General features: G+C 37.4%; 1 protein-coding gene across 5 annotated transcripts in view; it reads left to right on the top strand.

The window, feature by feature from the left end:
* Positions 1–26,841, top strand: part of OXR1 (oxidation resistance 1) — a 244,979-nt gene that overhangs the window by 148,098 nt on the left and 70,040 nt on the right. For all 5 annotated transcript variants that reach the window (XM_026843730.1, XM_026843733.1, XM_026843731.1 and 2 more), the window contains one exon: positions 26,273–26,355. In XM_026843730.1, coding sequence (XP_026699531.1) covers positions 26,273–26,355 — 83 coding nt within the window. The remainder of the gene's footprint in view (positions 1–26,272; positions 26,356–26,841) is intronic.

Consider the following 26,841-nt stretch of genomic DNA (forward strand, 5'->3'; position numbering starts at 1 on the left):
AGAGTGTGGGTATCCATAGTCATTGGATTACATAACACAAACATACATCTGCATGAGTAAGGCTGGGTTAGTTAGAAAGGCTGATGACAACAGTTTATGTCATCTTTGCACCTGCACATTGCCTCCTGGTGGTCGTCTTCAGGGGGGCTTTGGGAGGAAGGCTTGTAGTCTTTCTCACTTTTTTTTTTTTTCCCCCCCGGAGCATGCGCAGATTCCCTTGGCCAGTTTCTTGAATAACAAGAGTGTTTTTCAGACGGTTTACTTTCTATTTTATCTAAGAGAACCAATAGAACTTCTACCATTCGTATATGGCTATCTTTACTCATTAGCAAAATTCCAACGAGTTAGAGCCACCTGTTACTCAAGGACAAAAGTATAATATTTTGGGGAACATTGTAATCCTTGGTAGATATTCACAGTGAACTGCTTTGTTTTGATGAACACAGTAGTCCTTGGTAAAATTCCACAGAACAGTTTGGGCAAGCAGGATTCTTAGCAATATTTTAAAAATACTATAACCTGCTATAAGTAAGTAAATAAGTTGCTAAGCAGTTTCATATAAGTAAATAAGTAAATAAATCTCAAAACAAGTAATTATTTCTCTGTATCAAAAGGACAATATTGCTTTGCAATAAAACAAACCATAGCTGCTCTACTTTTTAATATTTATAAGAATTTTTAGCCTCAAATGATGCAAAATGCCTTTGTAAAATGAAAGAGTCATGGCAGACCACAAAATTGAGCAAGATTTTCCTATCTGCAATATGCCATGGCAATCTGCCCTCTAAGGTCTAATTACCTCTTTCAAAAGACTTGTGTTATTGTGTAAGCTGCACACAATTTCTGTTCCTAATTCTTTTTCTTTAGGGTAATAATGCTGATGTTTGAAGAAACATCTTGCTTTACAAACAAATGGAAAAGCATTTAAACAGTCCAAAAACTGCTGTGGATATCAAACGTGTAATAAATTGTGTCTCCCAGCACAGAATATCATCTAGGCTAAACCACCCAGTGATGCTGGTTTATTGACTGGGACACCATTGTCCTGAGTCAGACCAGTTTGCAAAATGGAAAACCAGCTTCCACATCCAGACCATTTTTGTCATAGTGTGTCATGGAAGCACTTAGCTATGGTGAATGCAGATCATTACATTGCTCCTGAAATCCGTATTTATAATCGCTGCTAGAGGCCTACTCCCCTCTGCTATTTTATTCAGTAAAAATATTTTCTATGCATTTGCCAAACCACTCATCCAGGGCCCTGCAGCACTTGCAAGCTTGTTTTTCAGGCTTACATGCAGTCCATGTAGGATGGGTGGGGAATGTTTATGTTACCAGCAAGTCCTTGTGTCATCCAGTCTGAATAACTTTGGAAAGTGAATGCTATAGCTTGTACTCCCTGATGTCATCACGCCTATTAGGAGTAATATCAAATGTTAAGTCTGTTGCGAAATAGTGAATTTTAATGTGCTGTCTACAAGTTCTAATTGACCTCAACATTTTTGATCACATAGATAAACACTGCATGCATAAAAAGCATATAAAGCACACTTTATAAAAGGAGACTTTTTGCTATCTTGTTTTCTACCCACTGGCTTAAAAATGTGAAGGCAAAACACTAGTCTTCACAGAAATTAAGGAAAGGCCAATAGTATTCAGTGTAAAACTTACTATACATCTCATTTGAAAATACTGTTTTTCCGTGACTTTTAAAACAAAATATATCTGATACAAAAAGAAAAATAGCTTGAAATAAAATATTTAATGCCAGAAGTGCTGTTGAGTTTGATGTCCTCATGCAGAGAATGCTGAATACGACTTAGATATTACAAAGTCTGGAAACTTTATGGTACTGAGGCTAAAAGAATTTTTTAGAGGACCATACCTTAATCTAAGAACTGTTTATTACATGTAAATTGAAAACGTACATCATATGAAAACAAGTGGTGCACTTTAAATAAAACTATAGATATATTTATCAAGGCTTCTGACAGATTTTATAAAAACAGAAATTAAAATTCTCTTAAAAAATACAAACAGTCAAATAAGGAAGTATATACAAAACAGAAAAATCATGTAGAATACTCTTAGTCCAGAGGACATGGGAAGCATGGAAGATACTAAGAATTTAAAATATCTGTAGGTGAGTGGATGTTACACATCTAATAAATAGCACCTGTGATGTCTGTATTCACCTTTGAAGAATACTTATTTCATCAGAAAGGATTTCGGCATCAGGAAGACAGAATGACTTCAGTTTGCAGGAACCTGTTTACATTATGAATTGTTTGGGCCACTGGTTTGTTTTGTATCTGTGTATTTTAAACAGCTGAGCACAATCTCAGTGCCAAACAAATCCAAATTCTCTGCCTCCTTTTACTTTTCCTAGAAGTACTGAAAATAATGATGGTATTTATTAAAATACTTTGTTATTCTGATAATTCACATATGATTCCTGTGGTCTCTTATAGCAAGGGCTAGTTCTTTGCTGTCACTCCAGTTGCACTACACTGCTGAGCTATCAGATGAATGCTCTAAAAAAACAGTCAGCACTCTCCATGTTACCCCATACTGTCCCATCAGCAGCAAGCGTGTCAAGAGAGAAAATGTAGTAGCAGTAAGAGAGGTAAGCTAAAATACAGCATTCTACCCATTGATATAGCTGGTAGTTGAACCAAACCAATAGAAAGTAAACCATAGTTCCTAGGCAATTTCTCAAAGTGCTGAGCAATCAAAACAACTTATTGGAAGCTTAAGGCACAAGCGATCATAGCTGTTTGGCATACTCATCAGATTTCTCTCCGTTTGGGCAGGGAACACAAATTTTGGGGAAAAAATTGTGGTCATGTCTCTGTTCTTGGCCAAAGAAAGCCAAGTAACAGCTCCTAGTGCTGCTTTGTGCTGTGCACCAACAGTAAGAGTATCTGCCCCCTGACTATGTTTTAAAATTATTTTAGGTCAGTCTTGTACATTTTACAAGTAGAAATATTGTAGCTTATTAGAGGGCTGACTGACACAGTTCTAAGACTTTAGCTTGCAAATCTTGGGTATTGCTGCTGCTATCTTTTGATAAAATGTCATAATCTGTTTGGTAAATCATACATAAGTAGACCATTATACTTGATGATAGACTGTTTCCGGGTTCATTTTTTAAAAAGATGAAATATTTATACAGCATTACAGGCTTTTCTCAGTAAGAGTCTCTTCTGTAGGCCACTTAATCTCTCAATTCTAACAGTTCTTCCATCCCTGACAATAATGTTGCATGACAGTAAAATATTATTTTGTATTACAAAAAATGTAAAATATTATCTCTCTTCCTAAAAGCCCCGAATTCTGAAGATTCACTTTAAGCTTTGAAAACCAAAGGATCACATCTGCACGTGGAGGAACAGTGCTGTGAAACTCCTGTGCCAACTATTTGTATTACAGAGTGTGAAGCAGCATCTGCAGAGTCAGGGTGTGGGCAGGCTCCTCTTCCTGCCTGCCAGCAGCTTGGCAGTGCAGCTGTGCCAGCACGGAGGGATATTTGTTGTGCTAAGTCTAAAGCTACTGCAGGATACATTCTCTGCCCTTTCAGAGTCACAGTTTGCTTCTCAGACCAGTCTACAGCCACTATAATATACCCAGAATGTTTGGCAAAATCCGGTGGTTGTCCTTCAGTTCTTTCTTTTTTCCACATTTGTTTTCCTTTGTAGAGCACAACTTCAGTGTCCTTAATGCTTAGACATTTGAGAAGTTCCTGACAGTCCATTCGGACTCTTATCCATACAGGTTCCTGACTTAGCTACTCCATACACTTCACGTTTATGAGTCCTCTTTAAATGAAGTCATCAATGTGGGCAGTTGGTGAGATTTCCAATTTTCTGGATAAGGCAACTGAGATGGAGAAGCCACACCAACTTCTGTTCACTTCAGGAGATTAAAACAGGGAGAAAAATGAAGTCAAAGTAAGAGTTTTTCTTCCTTTGTGCTTCAAGATCTGTAGCAACTGAGGTGTCTTGTCTCTCTGAGCCCTCAGACCTGTTCTGAGCTTCCCCAGTCTGTAGACATCACCCCCTACACGCTACAAATGACTCAAGGAAAGAACTTGTGGAGGACTTCTGGTTCCTGAGCAAGGGGACTGGGACAGTGTCGTGGCATCTCCTAACATCAGAATGGCTGGGCAGGATGAGGTAAAGCTAATATTTTGCTCACATCCAGCTTAGTGTCCTGTTTCCCACAGTGGCCAGCAGCAGGTGGTAATTAGGGAAAGAATACAGAAGAGGACAAGTATGGAAAGATGCTTTGCTGGTATTTCCTCTGAGCTTTAGGCAGTCTGTGGCACACGGACTTTCAGAAACCAGAGTTCGTAGCTGCATTCATGTGCTTAATGGGTCTTGATGGACTTTCTATGATTTTTTCTAATTACTTTCTGAACCATTAATAGTTCTGGCATACACAACATCCTGTGGTAATGAATTCTGTGGTTCAGTTATGTTGTGTAACAAAACGTTTCCTTTTCTTTAAGTCTTAGTAAATTCATTAGGTACCCCTAGTTCTCTTATCATGAGAAAAGTTTTTCTCTGATTTATTTTCTACTTATATACATCATACTTTTTTCTCTGCTTTCCTAGAGAGAAACAGCTTAACACCTTTGTTGCTCTTCTCAGTACATTTTCTGGGTACATTGCATCTTTTTTCGAGACAGGGTGACCAGCAGTGTAATCTATATTCATGAGAAGAATTTAAAGAGTGTAACTATATTTTTCTAATAATTCTTATTTATTTTGCTTTCCAGATGTCTGTTGACTGACATTTTCATGTATCTCTTTACTGGATGATAATAGCTCATTTAAAACTCATCATTATGTGTATGTATAAACATAGTTATGAACTTGGAGGAAAACTTGTCTTTACTCTGCATTTATCAACAGTGATTTTCACCTACCACTCTGTTTATGATCTATATTATTATTTTTTTTAACCTTTTTCAGTAGATTTGACGTTCCAACATAATTTTGTATCATTAGCAAACTCCATCACCTTGTTCTCTCCTCTTAGCCTAATAATCCAGTAAGTTGAAAACCATGGATCTCTGTTGGGATGCACTGATAGTCTTTCTTCTTCTGTTGTGAAATCTGACCTCTTGCTTACTGTACTTTAAAGGATCTAAATGATGAGCCCTTTCATCCTACAATAGCTTATTTTCCTTGGTGAGGGACTTTGTAAAAGGCTTTCTGAAAATACAAGTACATTGATACCAACTGATTTTTCTTATCTACTTGCTTATTGACACCTTCAAAGAAAACCTATAGATTTACAAACCAAGACTTAATTTTTTTTTGATACATTGCTATTTTACTTATCCAGATGTCTTCTAATTCTATTACTACAATTCAACTTCTTCATGAAGTCTTGAGTAACACTAGAGGTTCTTCACTACCACAGAGTCCATCAAAGCTTTCTGTGCAAAAAAGAAAAACTTACAGGAATCTAAAAGAAGTCTATAATATTAAAGTTTTTTTTTTCAGAATTGCTTTCAGGCTCCTAATAAAGATGATATTTAATTACAGCAATTAAGAATCTGTCAGCACTACTGAACTTCAAAATTAACAGCTGCAATTTTGGTGCTTGAAGAGACAGATGAGAAACACCACAACAGCATATTTAATACTCTATATTTAAGAAGAACTGAGTCTTTATAATCAACCAGTATTATGGTGGGTTACTAATAAAAATTAAACTCATTTTATGCAGAGTGACACTTACTTATATGGCCCTGGTTTCCTCCAACAGCATCAACACCTCGGCACTCAACACCACCACCTTATTTCTGCACCAGGGCATCATGCACCCAGCCCAGCTGATTGGCTGGACTAATTATTCAGACTTCTGGAACAAAAATAAGACAGTTGCACTACTCTACAGTTAGGGTACTGTGCTACATAAAGCACACCTTTCTTCAGTAACCTTGAGCTATGAGCCATACCCAGCAGACACCCAACATCAGATTAGCAGGAACTTGAGAGGCAAGTTCTATCATTATTTAAGTATCTGAATTTTTCCTTTCATATTTAATAAGAAAACAGATCAAGGCCAGACAATAGTTTTTTATCCCTTCTATTCTCAGCATCACTTTCCATTCACTGAGGTTTGTTGACCTTACTAAGCTTCATGGCTAAACCAGTACACTCTGTATTTTCCAGTCTGAAAGTAGTATAATTCATTAACATTAGGACCTATAGTTGAGAGAAATAAGGTTTTGCAAAACACAGTAACCTGTTTCCTTGATGAGAAGCATGTCACTAGTGCTTCACACTTAACTACTGTCAGCCAAATCACTTACAATTTTGAGTCTTGATCCAGAGGCACTGGAGTTAAAAACCTTGACAGATAACCATTAATTACCTATCAAAACAGTTGTGTTTCTTTGGGATTATGTATACAATATTTCATCCTCAGATGAACTACCAGGAAGACAGTGAGATACACCATTAGGCATTCTAAATGAAGCCTAAAGAAGAGCCCATCTAAACAAATAGATTGAAATTAATCAGAGGCAAATAAGATCTGTAAAGCTGTGTATGTGGATAGGTTCTCAATGGTGCATACAGCATTGCAGCTAAACACAGCTGAATGCAAGAGAGACAACATACTGCAAATCATTTCTGAGAAAAACTGTGACAGTAATCAAAGACAAGATACTAAAATGAGAGAGAGAGGCGAGAGTTAAGCCGATAAATCTTAGGAAGAAAACTAATGTGTATATGATACAGTTCCTTAATTCAGAGATAATACAATAATTGACAGCCTTCAAATATTTAGCTAGCCAGAAGAAATGTATTTGATTTTTGAGGATAAATTTTAGTAATTATCCCCAAAAGGACAGAGTGAGTAACCATCCACAGGTTTTCTACATGATCTTATGGGAGCAAATGAATCAGGCATATGCTTGTGATGTGGTGCCAGTGGGGGAGGGAAGGAGAGAGAGACCAGATGTTCCTTAAGAAGCAAGATTTAACAAGAAAGGAAAAGCAGAACTTCCTCTTAATAAGATCAACATACTCCTTGGTTTTCATTCAAAAGAAAATTTCAGGAATGTCCTGCACAGATTTAGATGTCTTGGGAAAAGGTATGTATAAAAGGCTTTCATACACTTAATTTACTTAAGGAAAATAACCATAAAAACAGGTAGCAAAGAATGGAGCAGAATTCAGTCTTTTTTTTACTAATCATTAATTCTATAACATGCTGCCTAAGCAGGATTAAATAAAATAGGAAATCAGTAATTCTTATTACAAAAATAAATATGCAGCCAGAAGGATCAACAGTCACCATCAGCCTTATTCTGGCGCCTGATAAATTCTCATTATATTTTTGACCCATTTATCTAAAAAATATAACTGTACTTCAGATTGCATTCTTACTTAGAACTGGCATTATGTGGCTGCTCATCAGCTGTCCTTAAGTTTGCTTTTTCTGGGTGTCTGAGAAGAATCATTTTGTTCAGATCCATTAAAAGGATCCCTGTATCTTAGATACCTAAATGTCTGAAGGTTACAACTAAAACTCACAACCTGTAACTAAAAACCATGATGTTTTCTGAGTTTGAAACTGATCTGGTGCCAACTGAATATAATGGGAGCATGTGACAAGCAGTTGATTATGTCTTCAAACAGATGGAACCTGTTCATTACACAGAGTCACTTCAGTGATTATTAATGTGAGCTTTTCCCCCAAAGACAGGACTATGGCTTTCTAAAGAATGTGGATCTTGCTATAAATATGAGGAATACAGCTGGTTATGAGGTGTCAAGATACTGATCAGAAAGCAGACATTTTTGTGTTAATGATCTGAATCAGTGCTTTGATTTGAAATCTCAGTTGTGTTATGATTGCATAGTCTTCACAAATGGTGTACAACAGAACTGAACTTTAACAACTCTGTGCTATCAGAGGGACATTCTATTTTATTATAAACCAATCTGGCAATGTGAAAAGGTATGTTGTATATTGGAATCTGGTTCTGTTGTTTCTGAGCAAGTATTAGCAACCTCCTTACTTCCGTAAGGATTCAGTATATTAACATCATGATAAGTATTTAGTGAGTGTTAGGGAAAGAACAGTTACAGTTATACTGCAAAAAGGAAAAATAAAAGATTAAGTCAGGATTGTTTGCCTAAGATTCAAATACCTGATGAATAATCAATTTTCTGATCACCTTCTGTAAGCAATTATTAATCATTTGACTAATTTATGCTCGGTGAGGATGGGGTTAGCTAGTAAATACTACAGTCATCCATTATGCTGTGTTTTCCACATTCAGTTTCAAAACACATGATGAAAGAACAAAATGTCAATGAGAATGATGACATGAAGATAGAGGGACATCTTTGTCTACTGAAAATTAACTTTGTTCAGCTAGTGTTATACATAGTGAGCATTCTGAAACTGCACGGGTGTCTGTATATGCATGCACATGCATACATACCCCTCAGGGTCCAAATTAATTTTCATAAAATTCCCTGAACAGAACAGAATGTTCTGTTTATAATAAGCCACTATTGACCAAATAAGTATGAACTGAAGACCTGGAGGTCATTTCATGTTTATTTGATAAGGTTGTCTATATATAGAACTGTGTAGTTGCAGCTGAACTCAAGTTCTGCCATAAACATGGAAAAGTCCCAGTATGATATGCATTTGTTCTCAAGGCCATATTTGAAAACTTCCATGTTGATATCTTGGATATTCTAACAAATGTTGACAGGATACATTATTTTAGAATGGGCCATTCTGATATCTAAGCATAAATATTGTATTTTGGGAAAATAAGGAAAATACAGATTTAGATTTAGAATATAGATTTTTGTAATGCTAATTCTGTCACTCCTTTTTGAAAAAACCTTCTAGCATAAATGAGAGTTGGACAGTGACTATGCGATATAATTTTTCAGAGAAGATGGGTAACTGAAGGCAACAAAGATTGTTTTTACCTGCATCTCTGAAAATTCAGATGGTATGCAGCTGAAATTTGGTGCTTCCAAAAGTGTCAAAAAACTGTGTCATGCTTTTGCAATCTGGTCAAATCATTTTGCAGGATGAGGTTAAGTGTACTTTATGGAGTAAAATACACTCACTTTACAAATGCTTCTATTGAGTTTCATATGCTTAGTAGGCATTTTTGTAAAACTATGCTATGTATGCCAGTACAGGACATTTCTGAATCAATTAACATTTTTCTTCTGTTTCAGTAACATCCTAGATTTTATTGTACTTTTTATTTGTATGATGTTTCTATCTTTACTATCTAATTTAAATTATAGCATGAAGATTTTTGAAGTATGGCTAGAAAGCAAAAATTGCTTTCTCCTCAAAGGTGAAAAGGACTTTTTGGGCTGTCCTAAATATAAATAGCCTGACTTGGATTAGGTTAAATACCAACCTAACAAACAGAAATGTACCATTTATGTAACTACAACCTACATCAGAACAGACAAAGCACAAACAGGTTAGATGTTGCAGCAGCATCTACCAGGAATGATTTGTTCCCTTGAAACTTTTTAGATTTGGTAAGACAAAAACTAAACACAGTGGATGGTATGGTACTTAAATATTATGAAATTAAATCTAATGAGCAGTGCTTAGGACTGCGTGTTTTGATGACTAAATGCATTATAGGGGGAGGCTGAGGTGCCCAAGGTCCAAATGTTCTCAGTGTGGAGAAGCCTAGTTGTGGTACCTTCATTTTATACAGCTTCTGCAAAAGGAGATGAAAGATTTATTGAGCCAGATTTTAAATACTAATAAAGTAGGAGTTTGTTTCAGTTTTCTACTGAGAAAGTAACTCCCCTAAAAGAGATGCTGTAATGGCCTCCTGTCTTTTTCAGTGTTATCTCAAGAATAATCAGATGTAAAACAGAACATACTTGGAAGTATCCCAGTCCAGAACCCTTTCCATATTCCCTTGTTGCCCATGTTTATTCTGTCTTGCTCCTTCAATGTGACATTTTCTGATGAACAGTGAACAACATTAATGGTCAAGGTGGAGACTGCTCCCCATTTCATTCTAGGGAGCTGGTTAGTAAAAACAGAATTATATCCCTACCTGCTGAAGTCTGAAATTCCAGTTTACCATTTCTGAGGCTAGTATGCAGATGATAGCTTCCTTCTTGCCAAGTGTCTAATCTGAAAAGAGGATGTGGTGGTGTGAAACCTGTATGGACAGACACACCTAACCCACAGTTCTCTGTAAAGAATCTGTTTTAAACATACCAATATACTTAGTGTCACCTACTGGTTATCACTTTTTAACTTCTCCCAAATTTATAGTGACACTGAACTGCCCTTTGGAACGACTTGGACCTTCTTAATCACAAAAATAGATTTTTGTAACTGTTTTTACTTCTAGAACGGTGTAGTTCCATATTTCATCATTCAAATTAGTGGGGTCATAGGGAAATGTGTATGAGAAGGTGGGAGTTCTTCATGCCTCAGTTCTAGTACCTGCTTCAGGGACTGTATGTGCATTCTGCTTTTTATGTAATTTTTACCAAAACAGCATTGGAAACAGACTGCAGTCTGTTTTTCTGTGCCTTAAGAGTTTAGCTTTTTCATTAAGAAAAAAAAATAAAAATCCTGAATTATTTTACATTACAATTAACAGAGAAGTTAGGCTTTTATGCATGTTCTAATTCAAATCCCTATTTTAGCCACTTATTGTAGGTTTTGCAACCATGTAAATGGTAGGGTCTTGACCAGACAGGGCAATTTAGAATACTTAACAAAGGCATACAGCATCCTCATAGCATCACATGAGAGTCAGTGCCTCCAGAGTATGTAAGGAAGCTTAAATGAGGCATTTAGTTCAAACTGTCAAAATTACATACTTGCGTATAGGTTGCTTATATACAAATAAATACTGACTCACTGATATCGAGATGTTCACTGCAGAAATCATGTACAAACCTAATTTCTCACAAAATAAAAGAGGGATTCTGTGTTAGTGCCTAGTGTACTTCTGCCTGCAGCTTGATAGCGCTAGAAATTTGGCAAGATGAATTGCAAGAGGCCCATATCCTGTACACCAGACGTATAAAATGGCCAAGACCTAAGGAAGCTTGCGTAGCATCTGCTGGCATTTTGCCTGAATTAGCTGCTGCAACTTATTTTCACAAGCTTATTTTCACTTATTTTCACAAGCAACAAATCTGTCTCCCAAAAAAATTACAGGCTACTACCACTTGCTGTATTTTTATCTTTTTTTCTCCTTTGTGATACTTTTATATATAATTCCATGTTCAGACCTTGGAAATATTCTTTCCTCATGGTGTTCTTTTCTATTTGGCCAAAACTGATCCCTGTTCTCTCTTCCCTACGCCACCAGTTCTTTTAGGATGCAGCTCCAACAGCTCTGCCTGCTCTGGTTTTTGACTTTGGGATCTAGCTACAAGACCAGGTTGTGCCTTTATTTACATCCACAGATTAGCATAATGTAGTTAAGTGTTGCATCATAAATGCAGACATACTGTGTCAGACGTTTCTGTAGCTACTGAAGGTGTTTTTGTGTGTAATACCAATATGAAGGCATCTCCACTTGTGCCACAGTTTCGCCATCACTTCGAGCTAACATGCAGGCACTGAAGACAAAGAGGCTGGCCTGCAACTTCCTCCCTCCCTTTCCTCTTTTCCAGCCACTTCTACTCCTCTGTTGCTTTGCAATTTGTGCTTCCACAGGTGTTTACACACAACTCAACCAGATCTGGAGATCTAACTGGGGATACTATTAACTCCATTAAAAAAAAATAGTTAGTTTTGACTACACTAAAAGATACTTTTAAATTGCTAAACTTTACTGCACAGTTCATTCACCTGCCAGGTGAATGCTCGTGCTCCCACTGGTAACAGGAACAGGCCCAAGCAATTAAGAGCAGGTAGGACCAGCTGCTTCTTTTGGAGGGCCAGTTTTAAGTGACTGAGTTACAAAGATAGGCTTTCTGCACTGATACCACAGGCCAGAAAATAAACTCAGGAAGAGATCCTTGTGGTGTGCTGCACATTCAAAGATTAAATACAAACCTATTAGCCCCCCTCAACAAAACCCTGGCTAATTTTAGAAACTGCGGATATAAAGGCAGTACAATCAAGTTTCTGTAAAGGTGTTCAAGATCAATATAAGTGTAAAAAATTATTATAAATATTTAGGTTAGTTTTATGGCAAAAGGGACACAGATTGCTTATGTCTGTATTGTTTACATTGCTTCTACCAATTAAAAAGTTGAGGAATACTGCAAAGTTTTGCAGATGGAAATGTGGGCTATAATCTTAAATCCCAATATATTAGACTTTATAAACAACACAGGATTAAGCCTGGTCAGTTTTCAGACCAGACATCTTTGTCAAAAATCTTGCTATCACAGGTGTGGCACAACTAAGTAGAAACAGCATCTTAGAGCTCATAATAGTACTACTGGATGTTTGTGTTGAAGATGCCTACTGAAGTAGTAGAGTTCACTATATTCTTCGCAATGTAAAAATAATGTAATAATAATATTAATCGTATTACCTTAATCCCTTGAAATTTTATCAGTAGTCAATGAGTGTCACATCTTAAAGACTACTGTTAACTTTTATGACCACAGATACCTAAATCTTGTTTTTATAGTTGAGACAGTTCAATTGAAGAATTTGTTCTTCCTAAGTGAAAACATTGCCAAATGGATGCTTCTGAGTACGGGCAACGATTTACAATACTATGAAAATTGCATTGCAGTATAGGTGGTCATTATATACTTCAGTTAGACTGTTTGTGAACAAAACAGATGAAAGCAGCTAAAATGTAACAGATTCATAGTTATCAAAACATTTACCTTGAATACTTCATCAAAATGTTTGGTGAATCTAAATCTGTAGCCTCTATCACTGCAATATAATGATAAACTCTGCATAATATGTCCTTGTAAGATTAAAAAAAAAGAAGTTTCAAACCACAGAGGAAATATATGGAATCAATAGAATAACAGAGGTGCGTATGTGGCTAGAATACTGGTGGACAAGCCAGCTCAAGTTTCAAAAGTGCAGAGCACCAATAGTGGGTAAACTCATGACTGATGCAAAGATGGAGGTAAATTTTGCCAGAAAAAGAATCAACAGGGCAAAAGACCAACCATAACTTCTCCACAGCAGAAACACTGTAATGAAATGAAAACTAATTACAGTGTTTAAGGCAAGACAGATCTGGTAGGCAGAATAGTTTATATACTAAGTGGTACTTACACCATGCAGTGACTCTGCAGTTCCTGATTTATTCATTAGTCCTGGAACAGACAGATTACACATCCATTTCTACTGGCAGGTTTTGGGGGGAGGGAGGGAAAGCTAATTCTGCTGAAAATTTCTTGTTCTGTTTCAGTGAAAAGGTTTTATTTGAAAGAAGTCTTTAAGATCATTATCTCCTGCGCTGGAACTGATTTAAGTAGTAGAAAGGTTGATTTGAGTGTACTGTTTACATCAAGTAACTCTCAGAAATCAGCACTCCAAAATGCTGACGTTAAACTCTGATTTAATTGAGCAGCTGCTACAAGTGAATAGGAGTTGAGATAGCTCAGCACTTTGTTCCTCTGTTCTGCATGTACACAATAGATTTGGCACAACAAGGGCATTTTTTGTCAAACAATGCTTTCATTTGCAGCTAGATGCAGCATATAATTGTATCATACTCTGATTAGAATATAAGCACATTATCTTAACAGTTCTGCATTCTTAAGGCCTATGGCACAGGTAGTAATATAATGATATGGCTGTTCTTCCAGCCTCAATACATGCAGAATGCACATTGTAAGGTAGGTCTTAATCGTGAGATTCAATGCCTTATATATTTCTTTCTCTGTTAAAATGTTGGATCACGTTCTAAATGGTTTTATTTCTTCAAACCTTAAACGTTCCAACAATTGTGAGGACAAAGAATGTGAAGGTACAAATGAACACGACAAATCAAAGATCTGTATACCTAGTAAGTTCTGCTGGAAGACTGAAGTGACGTGGTGAGTTCAAAGGCTGAGTCAGGTATCAACGCTGGCAGACACTCAAAGGAGGACAGTGGGACGTGGCTGGCTAGCACAGCAAGGACAGTGGCGTCCCAGATGGCAGCGAAGTCTGAGAGCATGAGGGAGCAAAAGCAGAACAGCAAAACCACACGGTGTCACAGCTGGTCTTGTTTTGCAGTTACAGTAGTAAAACATCTTAATATCCACGTCTGTGAGAAGATCTACAAGTTTGCTTTTAAAAGTTTAAAAGTTTTGATTCTTGATTTTCGTGCTTCTTAGTAAAGGGATGGTGAGACATGAAAGCTAAAAGTTAACAGCTTCACAGCACGTCATGCTAAAGCAGTGAGCTTTTGCAAAACGTAACTAAACCCACAGACCGCGGGTAAGTTCATAAGTACAGGTGGCCGTGGGCCTGCCCGACACTAAGAGGAAGCGGCGTCCCAAGGGTCCGGGCCAGGCAGGCGGTCTGAAATATAGGCAGCAGTACTTAGAAAGTAGTTTTGTTGGTGGTATGGGCAGGAGTACGTCTGCCTTCGGTGGTCAGACAGGTCAGTCAGGAGACAGTAGGTGACTGTCCTGGGCCTGGGAGTAAGAGTGCTGCTTTTGTCATCCCCTTTCTTAATAATGTTTTTGGGCTGTAAGTATAGATATTGTAACTTACTCATCTGAAGTGAGCACTCAATTGTTAAGAAGTACCACAAGAACTGGAGGGGTCGACAGTGTACATGGCCTGTGCATGCAGAAAAGGACTGGGCAATAAGGATTCTAGGGAGGTAGTGCTATTGGTTGGAGATTAAAAACAAACCATGACATAAATAGTAAAAGTAGCATTGTCTAAGGACTGCTTGGAAGGAAAAATACATACGAAGTTAGGTTTCTGAAAATGCTTTATAGAAATCTGTAGAGCAGTATACAATGAATAGTAAACGTTTATTTTTTTTCCTGTTTCAAGAAACTCTGTGCTAAGTGGATGATCATGTGCTTGTCATGGTTTGTAGGCAAGATTGAAGTCAGGTCTCTACTGAAAGTTAATACTCAAAACCATTAAGTTTTTTTGTTACTTTAAGTTATTTTAGAAAAATTAAATAGTTGGTTTTTATCAAGAGAAACAAGATCTGCTACTTACTATAGTAGGCAAGGCAATAGGAATGCCCATGTGGTCTGTCAGATGTAGAAGATGGTTCCTTGTGTGCCTTGGATCACACTTGTTACACAGAAAGGATACTAGGTAAGCAGCTATATTTACAGTGCCAGTCTTTTTTCATTCTGTCTGTGTGTCTCAAGACGTACAGGGAGAGAGAGACAGTAACTTGGTTTTAAGCAGTGAAATTAAGTACCTTGAATAATGCCTCTACAAATTTTTAAAGGCTTGGTGACAGAGCAAAATGGCACTAAAACTCTGCAGCATCTTCTGGTCTTTTAACCAGTTGCAAGGCTATACATTCCAGTTAGTCTAAAGCATCTCCTGTGATACATGTGATTTCTTTGAGTGAAAAGCTCTCTATGACTGTTTTCCCCCTCTTGCTCCGGGACAAAGAATTGATTTAGACTGTATTATAATGTTTTGATTTTTTTCCTAGCTTTGAGCAGGAAATGTATGTCCTCAGATACTTTCATAAAGTAATACTTAAAATTTGTGTTAATGAAAAGTTACTGCATTTCTGGGAGGCAGGGTGAGTTTCTGAATATATAGTATTTGATGTGCCTTTTTGACAGAGCCATACTTTAGTTTTTTCCTCACCTAGGCAAATCGTGCTGTGCGAGGCAATTGGATCTTGGCCCTCCCATGCTGTCTTCTCCTTCATGGGGTTTCTGTCTGTTAGGGGCAGGAACAAATTCTTGTGACTATAGGATTCTTCTGGCAAGCACTTTGCTGGCTTTCACAAACCACTTGTGCCCTGGTAATGTGCACTGTGGAAGCTGTAACAATACTTCAGTTGAAATCCAACCTCTTTCAGTTAGAGATGGGTCCCCTGACATTAACTTAAACCTTAATGGCAAATTCTAACTACTCCCAAGTTTCAGTCTCTGTATGTGGTGTTGCGGATCCAGGCCTACCTATTACTCTAGCGCTTTTTTTCCCACTTAGGACTTTCAGAAGGATGTTTTCAGTGTTCATTTCCTTTACGTGGTTCAAGTTGTGACTATACATTGCTTCTTAAAAAAATGGTTCTTCATAAAAACTTAAAACCCCATTTCCACATTTCTGAAAAAAAACACACCTTTTATATTCCTAATTATTTTAAATTTTAATTCTACAGTAAAGTGTCTCAATTTTATTAATGGAATATTAGTAAGACTACACTTACTGTTTTCTTGATTGTCTTTCTAAACAGTTGAACAGCTGCTCTGTAAGGTTTCTAAGTTCAGGGAGGCGTCTGTTCAAATGCTCTACCTTAAATCACTGTTCTGGGCCTGTACTACTTTGGGTACATGCAGAACAGTTCATAATATTTCTTAATAGAGAGACAGGAGACACTGGGAGTATGAGTAGTGCCATAGGAGGCTGTAAACCTGTTTAACCAGTTCGCATAGTTTGTATCCACAGCCAAGTCAGTGAAATAACTTCAGAAAGGTATTCTGTCTTTTGTGGTGGTGAATAAAAATGCAAGGAGAACCAGAAATTCTAGAAAAAGCATGTGGCTTTAGTAAAGTCGCTACCAATAATTTTAGAGTGTAAAATTCCTTTTTTTTTTTTAAAAAAAAAAAAAAAAAAAAAAAAAAAAAAAAAAATCTAACTTCTAAAGATAATCTATTGATAATTTATAGAAAGAGCCAGTATGTATATATTCAAGACCTGGATTTACCTAGAAACATTATCTAGAAAGCCAGTATGTATATATTCAAGACCTGGATTTACCTAGAAACATTATCTAGAACAGAATGTAGCTTTCTTGTTTACTGGAATATATTGTAGGCGTTAGCTTGTTGAAGTTGCATGCAGGTTATTTTCTTTAAGATGCAACTCAAGGCTTTAGGGAATGTGTGATTAAGGATTATCTCTATTGCAGAATTGACTTGAATGTTCAGTTTAATTTGAGTCTCATCTATACTTTGTCTTACTTAAATGAGCCAACAGCAAGTCATGTAGTTTAGTATGCTGTTTGCTTTGTCTGCTGTGTAAAGGGGAGTGCAGCCAGCAATGAGAGAAATGGTTTGGCTTTTTTTCTGTGGCACTGGTGAGGCCGCTCTTAACGAAGGTTGCTGAGAAACTGTAGAGGGCCCAACCAGTATGTTCAGGGGCATAGGACATAGGATTTGTGAGGAGGGATTGAGGGAGCTGGGCTTTAGTCTTGCAAAGAGGAGACCAAGGTGGCCCAGAGGCAATCTAATTGTGACCTACTTCTATCTAAAGGGGGACACTTCTTGGTAGTAAGAGATGATAAAAGAAGGGGCAGCAACCATAAGTTTTAGCCTGAGAGGTTGAAGTTGAATGACAGAAAAAACTTCACAAGGGACAGGTTACAGTTTTAAGCTGACCTAATTTAATGTTGACAATATTCCTGCTTCAAAGTGGAATCTGAAGTAGATGTACACAAGATATTTCTTCCAGGTAACACTTTGATTCTGTGAGGATATGCTTGCATACCTGGAGTCTCATGCTTTCTTTCCTCATAGACATTTTCACCTCACTTCTCTTTGCCGTCAGTTCATGGGGGGAGAACATACCCTGCACAGGCAGTCTTGATTTCCTGCATTATGTCTCATTAAGTACAGAAGTTAAAGAAAAGCAGTCATTCAGAACTCCTTGTTCAGAGAATTCTTTTAACTAGTCCGTCAAGCAAATTGTTCTAGCGGCCTTCTATTAAAAGATTTTTTTGTTGTTGTTGTTTTTCTCTCTGAGGCTCAACTTGATTGTTTCATATGGCCTGTGGGTTTGTTTATTTTTTTTTCCTCATCAGCTTTAAAGTCTTGATTGGTAAGATAACCATACACAGTATATCCAGTAAGCCGTGTACAGCCCTTTGTACTATGGTGAAGGTAGTGTCAGTGCATTATTAGAAAGATAAATGTGGAGGGCCGAGTTATAGTACATTTGTCAAATCCTGTAAAAGTATCTTCCTTTCTAAAACTCTGTCTCAGAATAAAGTAGACATAAGAGTAAGGTAGATTATTTCCTCACTTCATCGTTATTCAGTACTTCACTTCCAAGAAATTATGTTGAATTGATGTATGATAAACTATGAGAGAGGCTTCAAACTAGGGAGACCCAATTCTGCAAGTTCTGTCCTACATGCTGTTCCGAATGAAGCACATGTGAAATGTACCAGCACCCTTTACAGAGATGCTAATGCTTCACTTTCATGTCTGAAAATACTTCAGTTGGTACAGGCATAAAAGCAAATGTGATCTTGGAATGTATCAGGCCTGGTGACTCAGTCATCTTGTGATACGTTAATGTATGCACAATCTCTTCTTCCGATTTATGAGCTACTAGTATATAGAAATTCTTGCCTATTCCCCTAGTGTATGTGATGTTAAATGATCTTTCACTTCATGTTGTGCTTTGTACTACTGCATCTTGCCCTGCTTTTTTTTCTTCAAGCTTTGGGACTACAGAACTGGTTGTCAGTCCTTTTGCCCAGCCTTTGCAGTTGATTGTGCTTGTGATTTTGTTTGCTGATGAGCAATTGAACTGTTTTTTTTTTTAAAACTGGTCCAGTGGGGAACTCTAATATGCCCTTCCATTCTGATACTTTGTTTTACTCTCGTGTAATGATTTTTTTTGGACATAGTTTACAATTCTTAGTCTGTTTTTTACTGTTCAGTAAGATTCTGATGTATTGGATGTTTTACCAAAGTTCAGTTTGTCTATTTCAGTCATCTGCTAGATTAGTTTTATAACTAAATACAATTTATTCTAATAATCTGGTATCTTTTGACTGTACTGCATTTTTATCTTAATTTTTCTGGTTAATTCCTAACATTAAAACGGATTTGAAGCTGATGTTTTATGGAGAACCTGCATGCTCATGGCTGCCTTTTGACTTACTATGTGTGTGAATAATACCTTTCTGTTCATTAGTAAGCAACACGCCTTTCTATGCTATGTGTGGATTTCCCTCTAGCTTGGTTTGGTGGTGGCCTCATGCATCTGCATTGCCTGACAGAAAAAATGTTGGAGTAATCATAGTTACAGATAACTCAAATTGCAAGCAAGACTGTTTAGTCCTGCTTGAAGCAGGGAACACTATGACTTCAAGATAAGTTTCACAGTGCTTTATCCAGCTGGGCACTGAAAATGTCCAAGGATGGAAACAGCACAACTGCTCTGGATAGATTTTTACCTTTTATCCAGTCAGAAGCTCTCCTGTTTGTCCTTTATGTCTGTTATCTTTTCCTTTCCCACTATACATCATGGATGAGCCTGGCTCTGTCATCTTGACACCTGTGGGAAAGTTATCTAGAAGGTACAGAAAGGCTGCTGTTAAGAGTCCTTCAAAACCATCTCTTCTTCAGGCTGGAGACTCTCTGTTGTAAGCCTCTTCTCACAGCCCCTGACTACCTTGGTGACCCTTCACTGAAATAGTTTTAGTTTATCTATGTCTTTCTTGCATTGAAAAGGACTGGGGGGTGTGGGACAGGGAGACTAGAGCCAGTGTTCCGAAAGCAGTCTGAGTGCCAAGTTAAGAATAGTTGCCTGCCTCTGGTGCTCTGTCTGCTGGCTGTGGTCATGTTAGTACAGCTGAGGATGCTGTTGGCCCTCCTTGTTGCCAGGGCACATGTTCAGCTTGCTGCCTACCAAGACCCCCAGGGTTTTTTTCAGCAGAGTTGCTCCATGGCCAGGCAGTATCAGCCTGTGCAACACAAGGGGCTCTTCCTTCCCATGCACAGAACCGTTGTCCTGTTGAATTTCATAAAGTTCCTGTCATCTTGTTCCTCCAGCCTCTCCAGGTCCCTCAGAATGGTAACCCTGTCCTCAAGTATGTTGACTGGTCCACCCAAGTTGGTGTGATCTTCAAACCTAATGCAATAAAGTTGTACGGAAAGGTGTTTACCAAAGAATGGGGTATACCTTCCCGTGCACAATAGATCTGTTTTCATGTTAGGAGAGCAGTTGTAGTGCACAAACATGCCTCATCATTAGGACAAGCTGACTGACTTTGAGCTCTTAGAGAAACTAGGTACCATTGGCTTAAGTGTGATAAGGCAAAGTGTAAATTCTTAAAGGGTAACTTGATATTGCTGCTTGATGGTCAAACTGTTTATGTGGTATTGTGTAGGCTTGAGGATGTACAACTAAATGGGCTTAAATATCTGAAAGAAGTAGATAGTAATTATTCATTGGAAAAGCGGACTTCCTTTTCTGTTTCAGTAGAGCAGCCATAATTTTTGCATGTTTTCATTAGTACTTATGTTTGGTCTGCAGAGAGGTTGTACAGTAGGTGGAGATTGCAGTTAGGTAGTCTCTAATGTATTAAACTGTATATGTACATACAAGAGATGGAACATGGAAGGAAGCTTACTGTCGTTAACACATACTGTAGCATAATCTGAAAATTTGGTGAAGTGTTTCTGTTTTCCCTGAATGCAAAATCTTATTTTAGAAGAAGACCATGTGATACACATGCCAGGAATGTCATTCATGGAGCTGGCTTTGTCTCCTAGCTATTTGGAGAAGTGGCTTGTCTTAAATTTGTTTCTATTGAATTGGTTTTTATGATGAAATCACGTATTTAATTATTTCTGCCTACGTGCTATGCAGCTGGCTGGAGCTCAGAAAAGAGGGTTATATGTTAGGGGGATCCCAAAATGAACTTGAGTCAGTGCTGCATCTGTGTTGCAGGAAAAAGCTATTTTGATGTGTTTGAAGTGCTGATGCAGCCCTAGCAAGGTCTTGGATGCATTTAGTATGGGGCTTTGCTGGAGAAAAATGAACAAAAGTGTGATGTGGAAAGCAGTGATAAGGATCAAGAGTTTTGAGAGCATGACTTAGACTGAATCACAAAGTAAGTAGCAGTTCCTTAATAAGAGGAGATTAGAGGGGGCATTGTTTATGACACCGCCTTGGTCTGAAAACCTACCATTTTTGGCTAGAAAACTGAGGGCTACTAGCATCTTGTAGGCTACTATTAGGGCCTCTTTGTTTCTGGTTCTTAAGACATTGGAAGATAACTGAAAATAATACTGCAATAATTAGCATAAGCATGTCTAACTGCAGGAGAGGGGGAAGGGGGAATGAGGCAGTTGCTCTGCTGACATGTAGTCCCTGTGGTTAGGGACCCCAAGTCACCAAGCCTTATGGAATGTAAAAGATTTCCTGCTTTAATCTTTTTTTGTTTCTTTATGAATAGATTATAAAGATCTAATTGTTATAGAGCAGAACTAATCTAATAAAGATGCAGTATCTATGCTTCCTCTGTTTTATCAATTAGAAAGTTATTTCCTGTGCTGCAAAATAACAATGTATTTGAGAATATTTCAAAGACTACTTTTCTTTCCTACTTTCTTGTGATTCAGTTTTTATTCCATATGTGCTGCATGATTTTTTAAGATCTTGTGAAAAATTATGTCCTAGACAAGCATTTAACAAGGTTGCCGCCTCTGCCTTTTTCTTAAACACATGTAAATCTAATGCATAACTTGCAGTTCTCGTTTGGGGGAGGAAGGGAAATAAATCACCTTTTTCTCATCATCTTCACCATAATAAGCTTAACTGTAAATAATTTGCATTAATTGTGGACTTCTCCAGCTTACTTGCTTTATCTCAGAGGATACTTGCTTGTTTTATCAATCTATTCCTCTGGAAAAAGTTATTTTTGTAACTTCTGTTAACATTTAAATGAACGGAAGATCAGCAGCTGAGAAAGATTGCAAGTTCTTTGAAATTTAAGCTTATAATGCAGAAAAATAGTAGGTTAAAGGAAAATCTAATGCATTTTACTCTCTGCAGAGCTTGAAGATACTCCTGAGCAGTTCTTTGCATTGTTACTTCACAGTACAAAACTTGCATTCTCTTTACCAGCTCCTATTGCTAGAAGTCCAAAGGATGTGCTAGAAGCATCAACAAACAGAAGATTGAAGGTCTACAATTAAACTCAGGTGGCATACTAAGAAATAAGAAATGTCACTCTTGTCATGTCAGTTGGAACTAGCAGTGCCACAGGAATATTTTTCAGTGAACCAAAATTCAGTGGCATGGGCCATACAGATGCAGTTAGTAGAACACACACCCCACACCCCCCCATAAATGTTGGAATTTAACTTCAGTTGTCTTCAAATTTCAGTTGAAGAATGCCACTGCCTATTATATATTTTAAGGTCAAAGCTCCCTTATTGAAAACTGTATGTTCCTAAAACACTGAAAACATAATGTTCCTAAATGTTCCATAATGTTCCTTTTCTTATCTTGTATAAATATGTTGGAATGGTAATTCCTTCTCTCTGGTTATATTGATGATCATATGTAACCATTCTCACACTTCAGTCATTTAATCTTAAATTTCTGTATGCATGCATTCAGACTGAATATTGGTCTGGTATCATGTTGAACACTGTCTTCTGCATCTGTCTAGTTCTAGTCTTTTAAATCCTAGACAGTTGAAATATTTTCTTGTCACTTGTGGATCTGATGTGTACTTTTTTCACTTCAGTGTTTCAAGCTGGTTTGGAGGCCCAGTCCCATGAAATGGTAGTTCAGAATTAAAACATCAACTCCTGATGTTACAATAGGTCTGGTCTTGTTTCTGTCTAAAACAGCATGGCTAGAGATCTGATAACCTAGCACCACAGATCCCCTTGTTAAACAAGTTCACGTTGACTGTTGAGGTTGTGCACAGCGTAGTTGGTGGTGTCAGGTTTTTCTTATACGTGTGCTCTGGGAACATCAGCCTTGTGTAATCTCACTGGTTTACTGCTGGTGGATGAGGTAATGATTGTGTGTAACCTAACAAGATGAGCTCATGTGCAACAGTTATCAGGGAAATAAATAAAATTAAAGGATAAGACCAGTGCTCACTGGTGCTGAGGTCTTCTCACTACTGCATCCTATGCTGACAGTTGTTTCCACTTTGCATGCTTCCTAGAATACCGGAGGCACAAGGATGGCTAAAAGATGCACTTAACTTTCCTCTCAAAAATAAATACCCTGCTCATTCAGCGAGAGATAGTTGGAGGCTTTGCAGTGTGTCATCAGGGAGGTTGAATTCATGTCTCTGCTACTCTGACCTATTTTCACAATTGAAATACCTCCTAGTTTTGTTTCTGAGACATTTGGTGAAATGTATGGGTTCTGTGTGAAGAGACAGCTCAAGCACTCGGGCTGTGGGTGGAGGTGTGTTGTGTGACATCTGTGCCCAGGACTTGGCCAGCTGGGTGGTCAGTGCATGTGTGGCTCAGCACTGCCTCCCTCCTCCTCTTCTTACCTTGGGAGACTTAGGTCACAGCAGGTTTTGAAACACTTGAATCCTGCATCCATATAGTGCTATCACAGAGGGAAGGAATGAAAGTGGGCAGTGATGGGAAGGGTAGGAATTACTGTCAGGTATGGGAGGGGATGATATTTAAAAAAAAAACAAACAAACAAAAAAACAAACAACATGTAAAAAAAAAAAAAAACAAACAAAAAAACAAACAACATGTAAAACCTGCAGATTATTACTGGGGAATTTGATAGGTGTTCTGCTGGCATCTGCTTCTCTCCAAGGTGCCTTCAGCAGGGACCTTCCTTCCTCACCCCTTTCTTCTGGTTGTGCTTACTTTCCTGAAGCCATCAAGGTTCTCTGAAGAGTAAAGCAACAGGACCTTCTGCCCTGAAGACCACACAACTTTTTTTTTTTTTTGTTGATTTCTGGCATAAGGAACAGAAATGGTTATTTGTGCAAGACTTTATTCTACTGTTCAATTACTGGAAAGGAAGAAGATAACTTACCTTGACCTCTTAAGTGCAAACCTTTAGACACACATGAACCACTAAAAATAAAAAGGAAGCTTAAATTTGTGTTATGAAAAAAAACAAACCCAAACAACACTGGGCTATATATAAATGAAGTATGTATATACCTTTGTAGTATGGAGCTTCTTTCTGCCTAGCTAACAGGGAGGGGAGCAGAGGAAGAAGGTTCTTATGCTATGATAGGATTGCTTCATGTATAGATTAAGGCATGTATGGGATCCTGGATGGGATCAGTCTGTCTTCAGCTGCATCCTTTGACTTTTGCTTAGGCTTATTTGAACCAGAATGCTGTTGAAAGGAAAGTGGTTAGGCTACTGACAAAGATTTGATATGGGCTGAAAAATGTGGAACAGCTACAGGCAAGCAGCTGTTTCAATTTGTCAGTAGCTTGCTGAGGAGGTACCAGTTGTGTTACAAGGTCAGGTAGAAACTTTGACAAATATTTGACCTGGTAGAGGGAATGTTGCTGGCTGTCAAGTCTGCATACAAACTTCAAGTGTATTTTATTCATTACTGAATTGGCTTAACTTCCTGTAGAGACACTTGTGTAGTGACTTTAAAAATAATCAGAAATAAAGGTTTATTTTAGGTGACTTTAAAAGCTGCAATTAGTAAATAAGGGAAGAAATACCTTTTAATGGATTGAATGAAGGTAGCAGGATGCAGAATTACAGTGTCTAGATTTTCAGATTTATGTACAGTTTTTTAAAGTCGGTTAAAAGTCTTGACTGTCATTCATAGCTGTAAAAACTTACATAATTGATACCATCTACAGATCAATTTTTATCTTGTAGGTGTGGGAACATTCTCCCTCAGATTTTTTCAATATGTAAGAAAAGTAGAATTAGTCCAGTGTTTATTTCCTTATTATGTAAAGAATGCCCCAGGAGAGCACTTACGTTGAATCTGCTAGAAATCACTTTTAGTGTTGTCTTCTGCAGCTTGCCTTATATAGCAAATGTAAGATATTTACTGAGGTTTTTGGTTTTGTTTTTTTGTATTTTGTTTCTTTGGGGGTTTTTTTGGCACTGCAAAACTTCCTGTGAAATTTGTATTGCGGGGTTGTTTTGTTTTGTTTTTTTTTCCTCTTATATCTTGATAGTTTCTACTGTCCTTGTAAAAGTTTAGGAGGGGGAATATGAATTTCAGGTAACTGTTTGTCTAGTCTCTTTTCCAGTGTTGCGGTCAGGTTAATAATTAAAAAAAAAAAAGCACAGAAATTGCTGTCAATTTATAACAAGTTTTCTTAGAACCTCAGGTGAGGCTTAAATAGACATACAATATGTTTTCTATTCTCAATCTAGCCTTGCTGAAATATTTTTAAAGAATGTATTTTGTAACATTTGTGTCTTCTATTCAGTTTGGTTTGAAGTACTTGACTAAATATATTCAGTTATGGTAACAGAAATTTGAATGTATCAGAATGGGGGTATAACTAATCCCTTTGTAGCCTGAAAACATATCTCATTCACGTAAGTATTTTGTGCTCCTTAATAGCAGATATTTACTATTGAAGGTGGAGGACTTGTGACAGAGACATAACTTCTTAAGAAATTAATTTCAAAGTGTATGTGTGTGTATAAATGGATATGTTAAACCACTTCTCTAGAGATGTAGAATTAAATGCTTTGTGTTGAATTGTGTAAGTACACTGTTTCATTATGTTTGTCATAACTATTGAGCCAATTAGTATAAAAAATAAAATATATTTTGGCTACAAATTGTTGTCAAATTGGTCTATGAGATGGGGGTCTTCAAAATAAAATGCCTCAATAAAGAGAACAGTTCTTAACTTGTGTTATTTATTTAGAATCTTTATTATTTATGTACAGGTTGTGTGTGTTTGCTACAGACAGGATAATTGTGCAGTTAAACAGTAATGTTCTTTGTTTTATAAAAAAGCTTTAAATACTCTGTAGTTATCAAGCAGTGACAGAAAATCCCAGCTGATTAGACTGAACATACAGGAGCTCTAGATCATCTCCCCTTTAGATGAAAGCAGACTAGATACAATACAAAACCAATTACATACAGTAGTACCAGAAATGTTGCTTGCCTGATGGGGTCCATCTCCTCCTTAGTCTCCATTCATTAATAGCTTCCTGGATAGCAGCAATTACTTATGCAGTTAACTGGTTCCCAGTTATCAGTGGTTTATATTGGTCAAATTTTTAAAGCATTGCAGAGGAATGAAGTCCCTATTCTAGCAGCTGGTTGTTTGTTGGAGTCACCGGGAGCAAGCTGTAACTGGTGAATTAGATGTCTGCCCACAGGGCTGTAGTCAGCAGCCTGTGACAGTACTGAGAGAGGAAAATGAATTTAACGCGCACGTTGCCTCAATTTTTTTCAGACACTGGCCAGAAGAAGACCCCAGACAAGAAAGATGGGCGACGAATGTCTTTTCAAAAGCCTAAAGGGACTATTGAATATTCTGTAAGTTACTGTTTTATTGTTAGAATGTCATTGCATAGCAAGTGCAGACTTAAAGTTTCATTACAAAATATAAGCAAAATAATAATGTGCATTACCTTTAATCTTAGAATTCTGTGTATCTGATGGCTTATTTTGACAGGAATTAAATCAGGGATTAGATAGTAGTACTTGCTTTTTAATCAATTTTTTTGTTTAACTTTTTTTTTTTCCCTAAAAAAAACCCCAGACTAATCAATCTGACTGGCTTCCTTTTAGATAACGAAGAAATAGTAAAGAAGATTAATTATAAAATCCTGTGCAAGTTCCCTGCTTTCAGCATTATTAATAAACCATTGAAATCAGGAGAAATATCAGAATGAAGTTGGGGAGGGGGGGGAAGCTATATCTTGATACTGACCTTCTGGCATTCTCCTTATAGTTTTCATAGATCTCTATACCTTGTACTGTATGGATCTGTTTCCGCAGCAGTGTCTGAAAATGGAGCCT

This window comes from Athene cunicularia (assembly GCF_003259725.1).
Source record: "Athene cunicularia isolate RWA chromosome 2 unlocalized genomic scaffold, athCun1 chr2_part1, whole genome shotgun sequence".
In the NCBI taxonomy this organism is placed as follows: domain Eukaryota; kingdom Metazoa; phylum Chordata; class Aves; order Strigiformes; family Strigidae; genus Athene; species Athene cunicularia.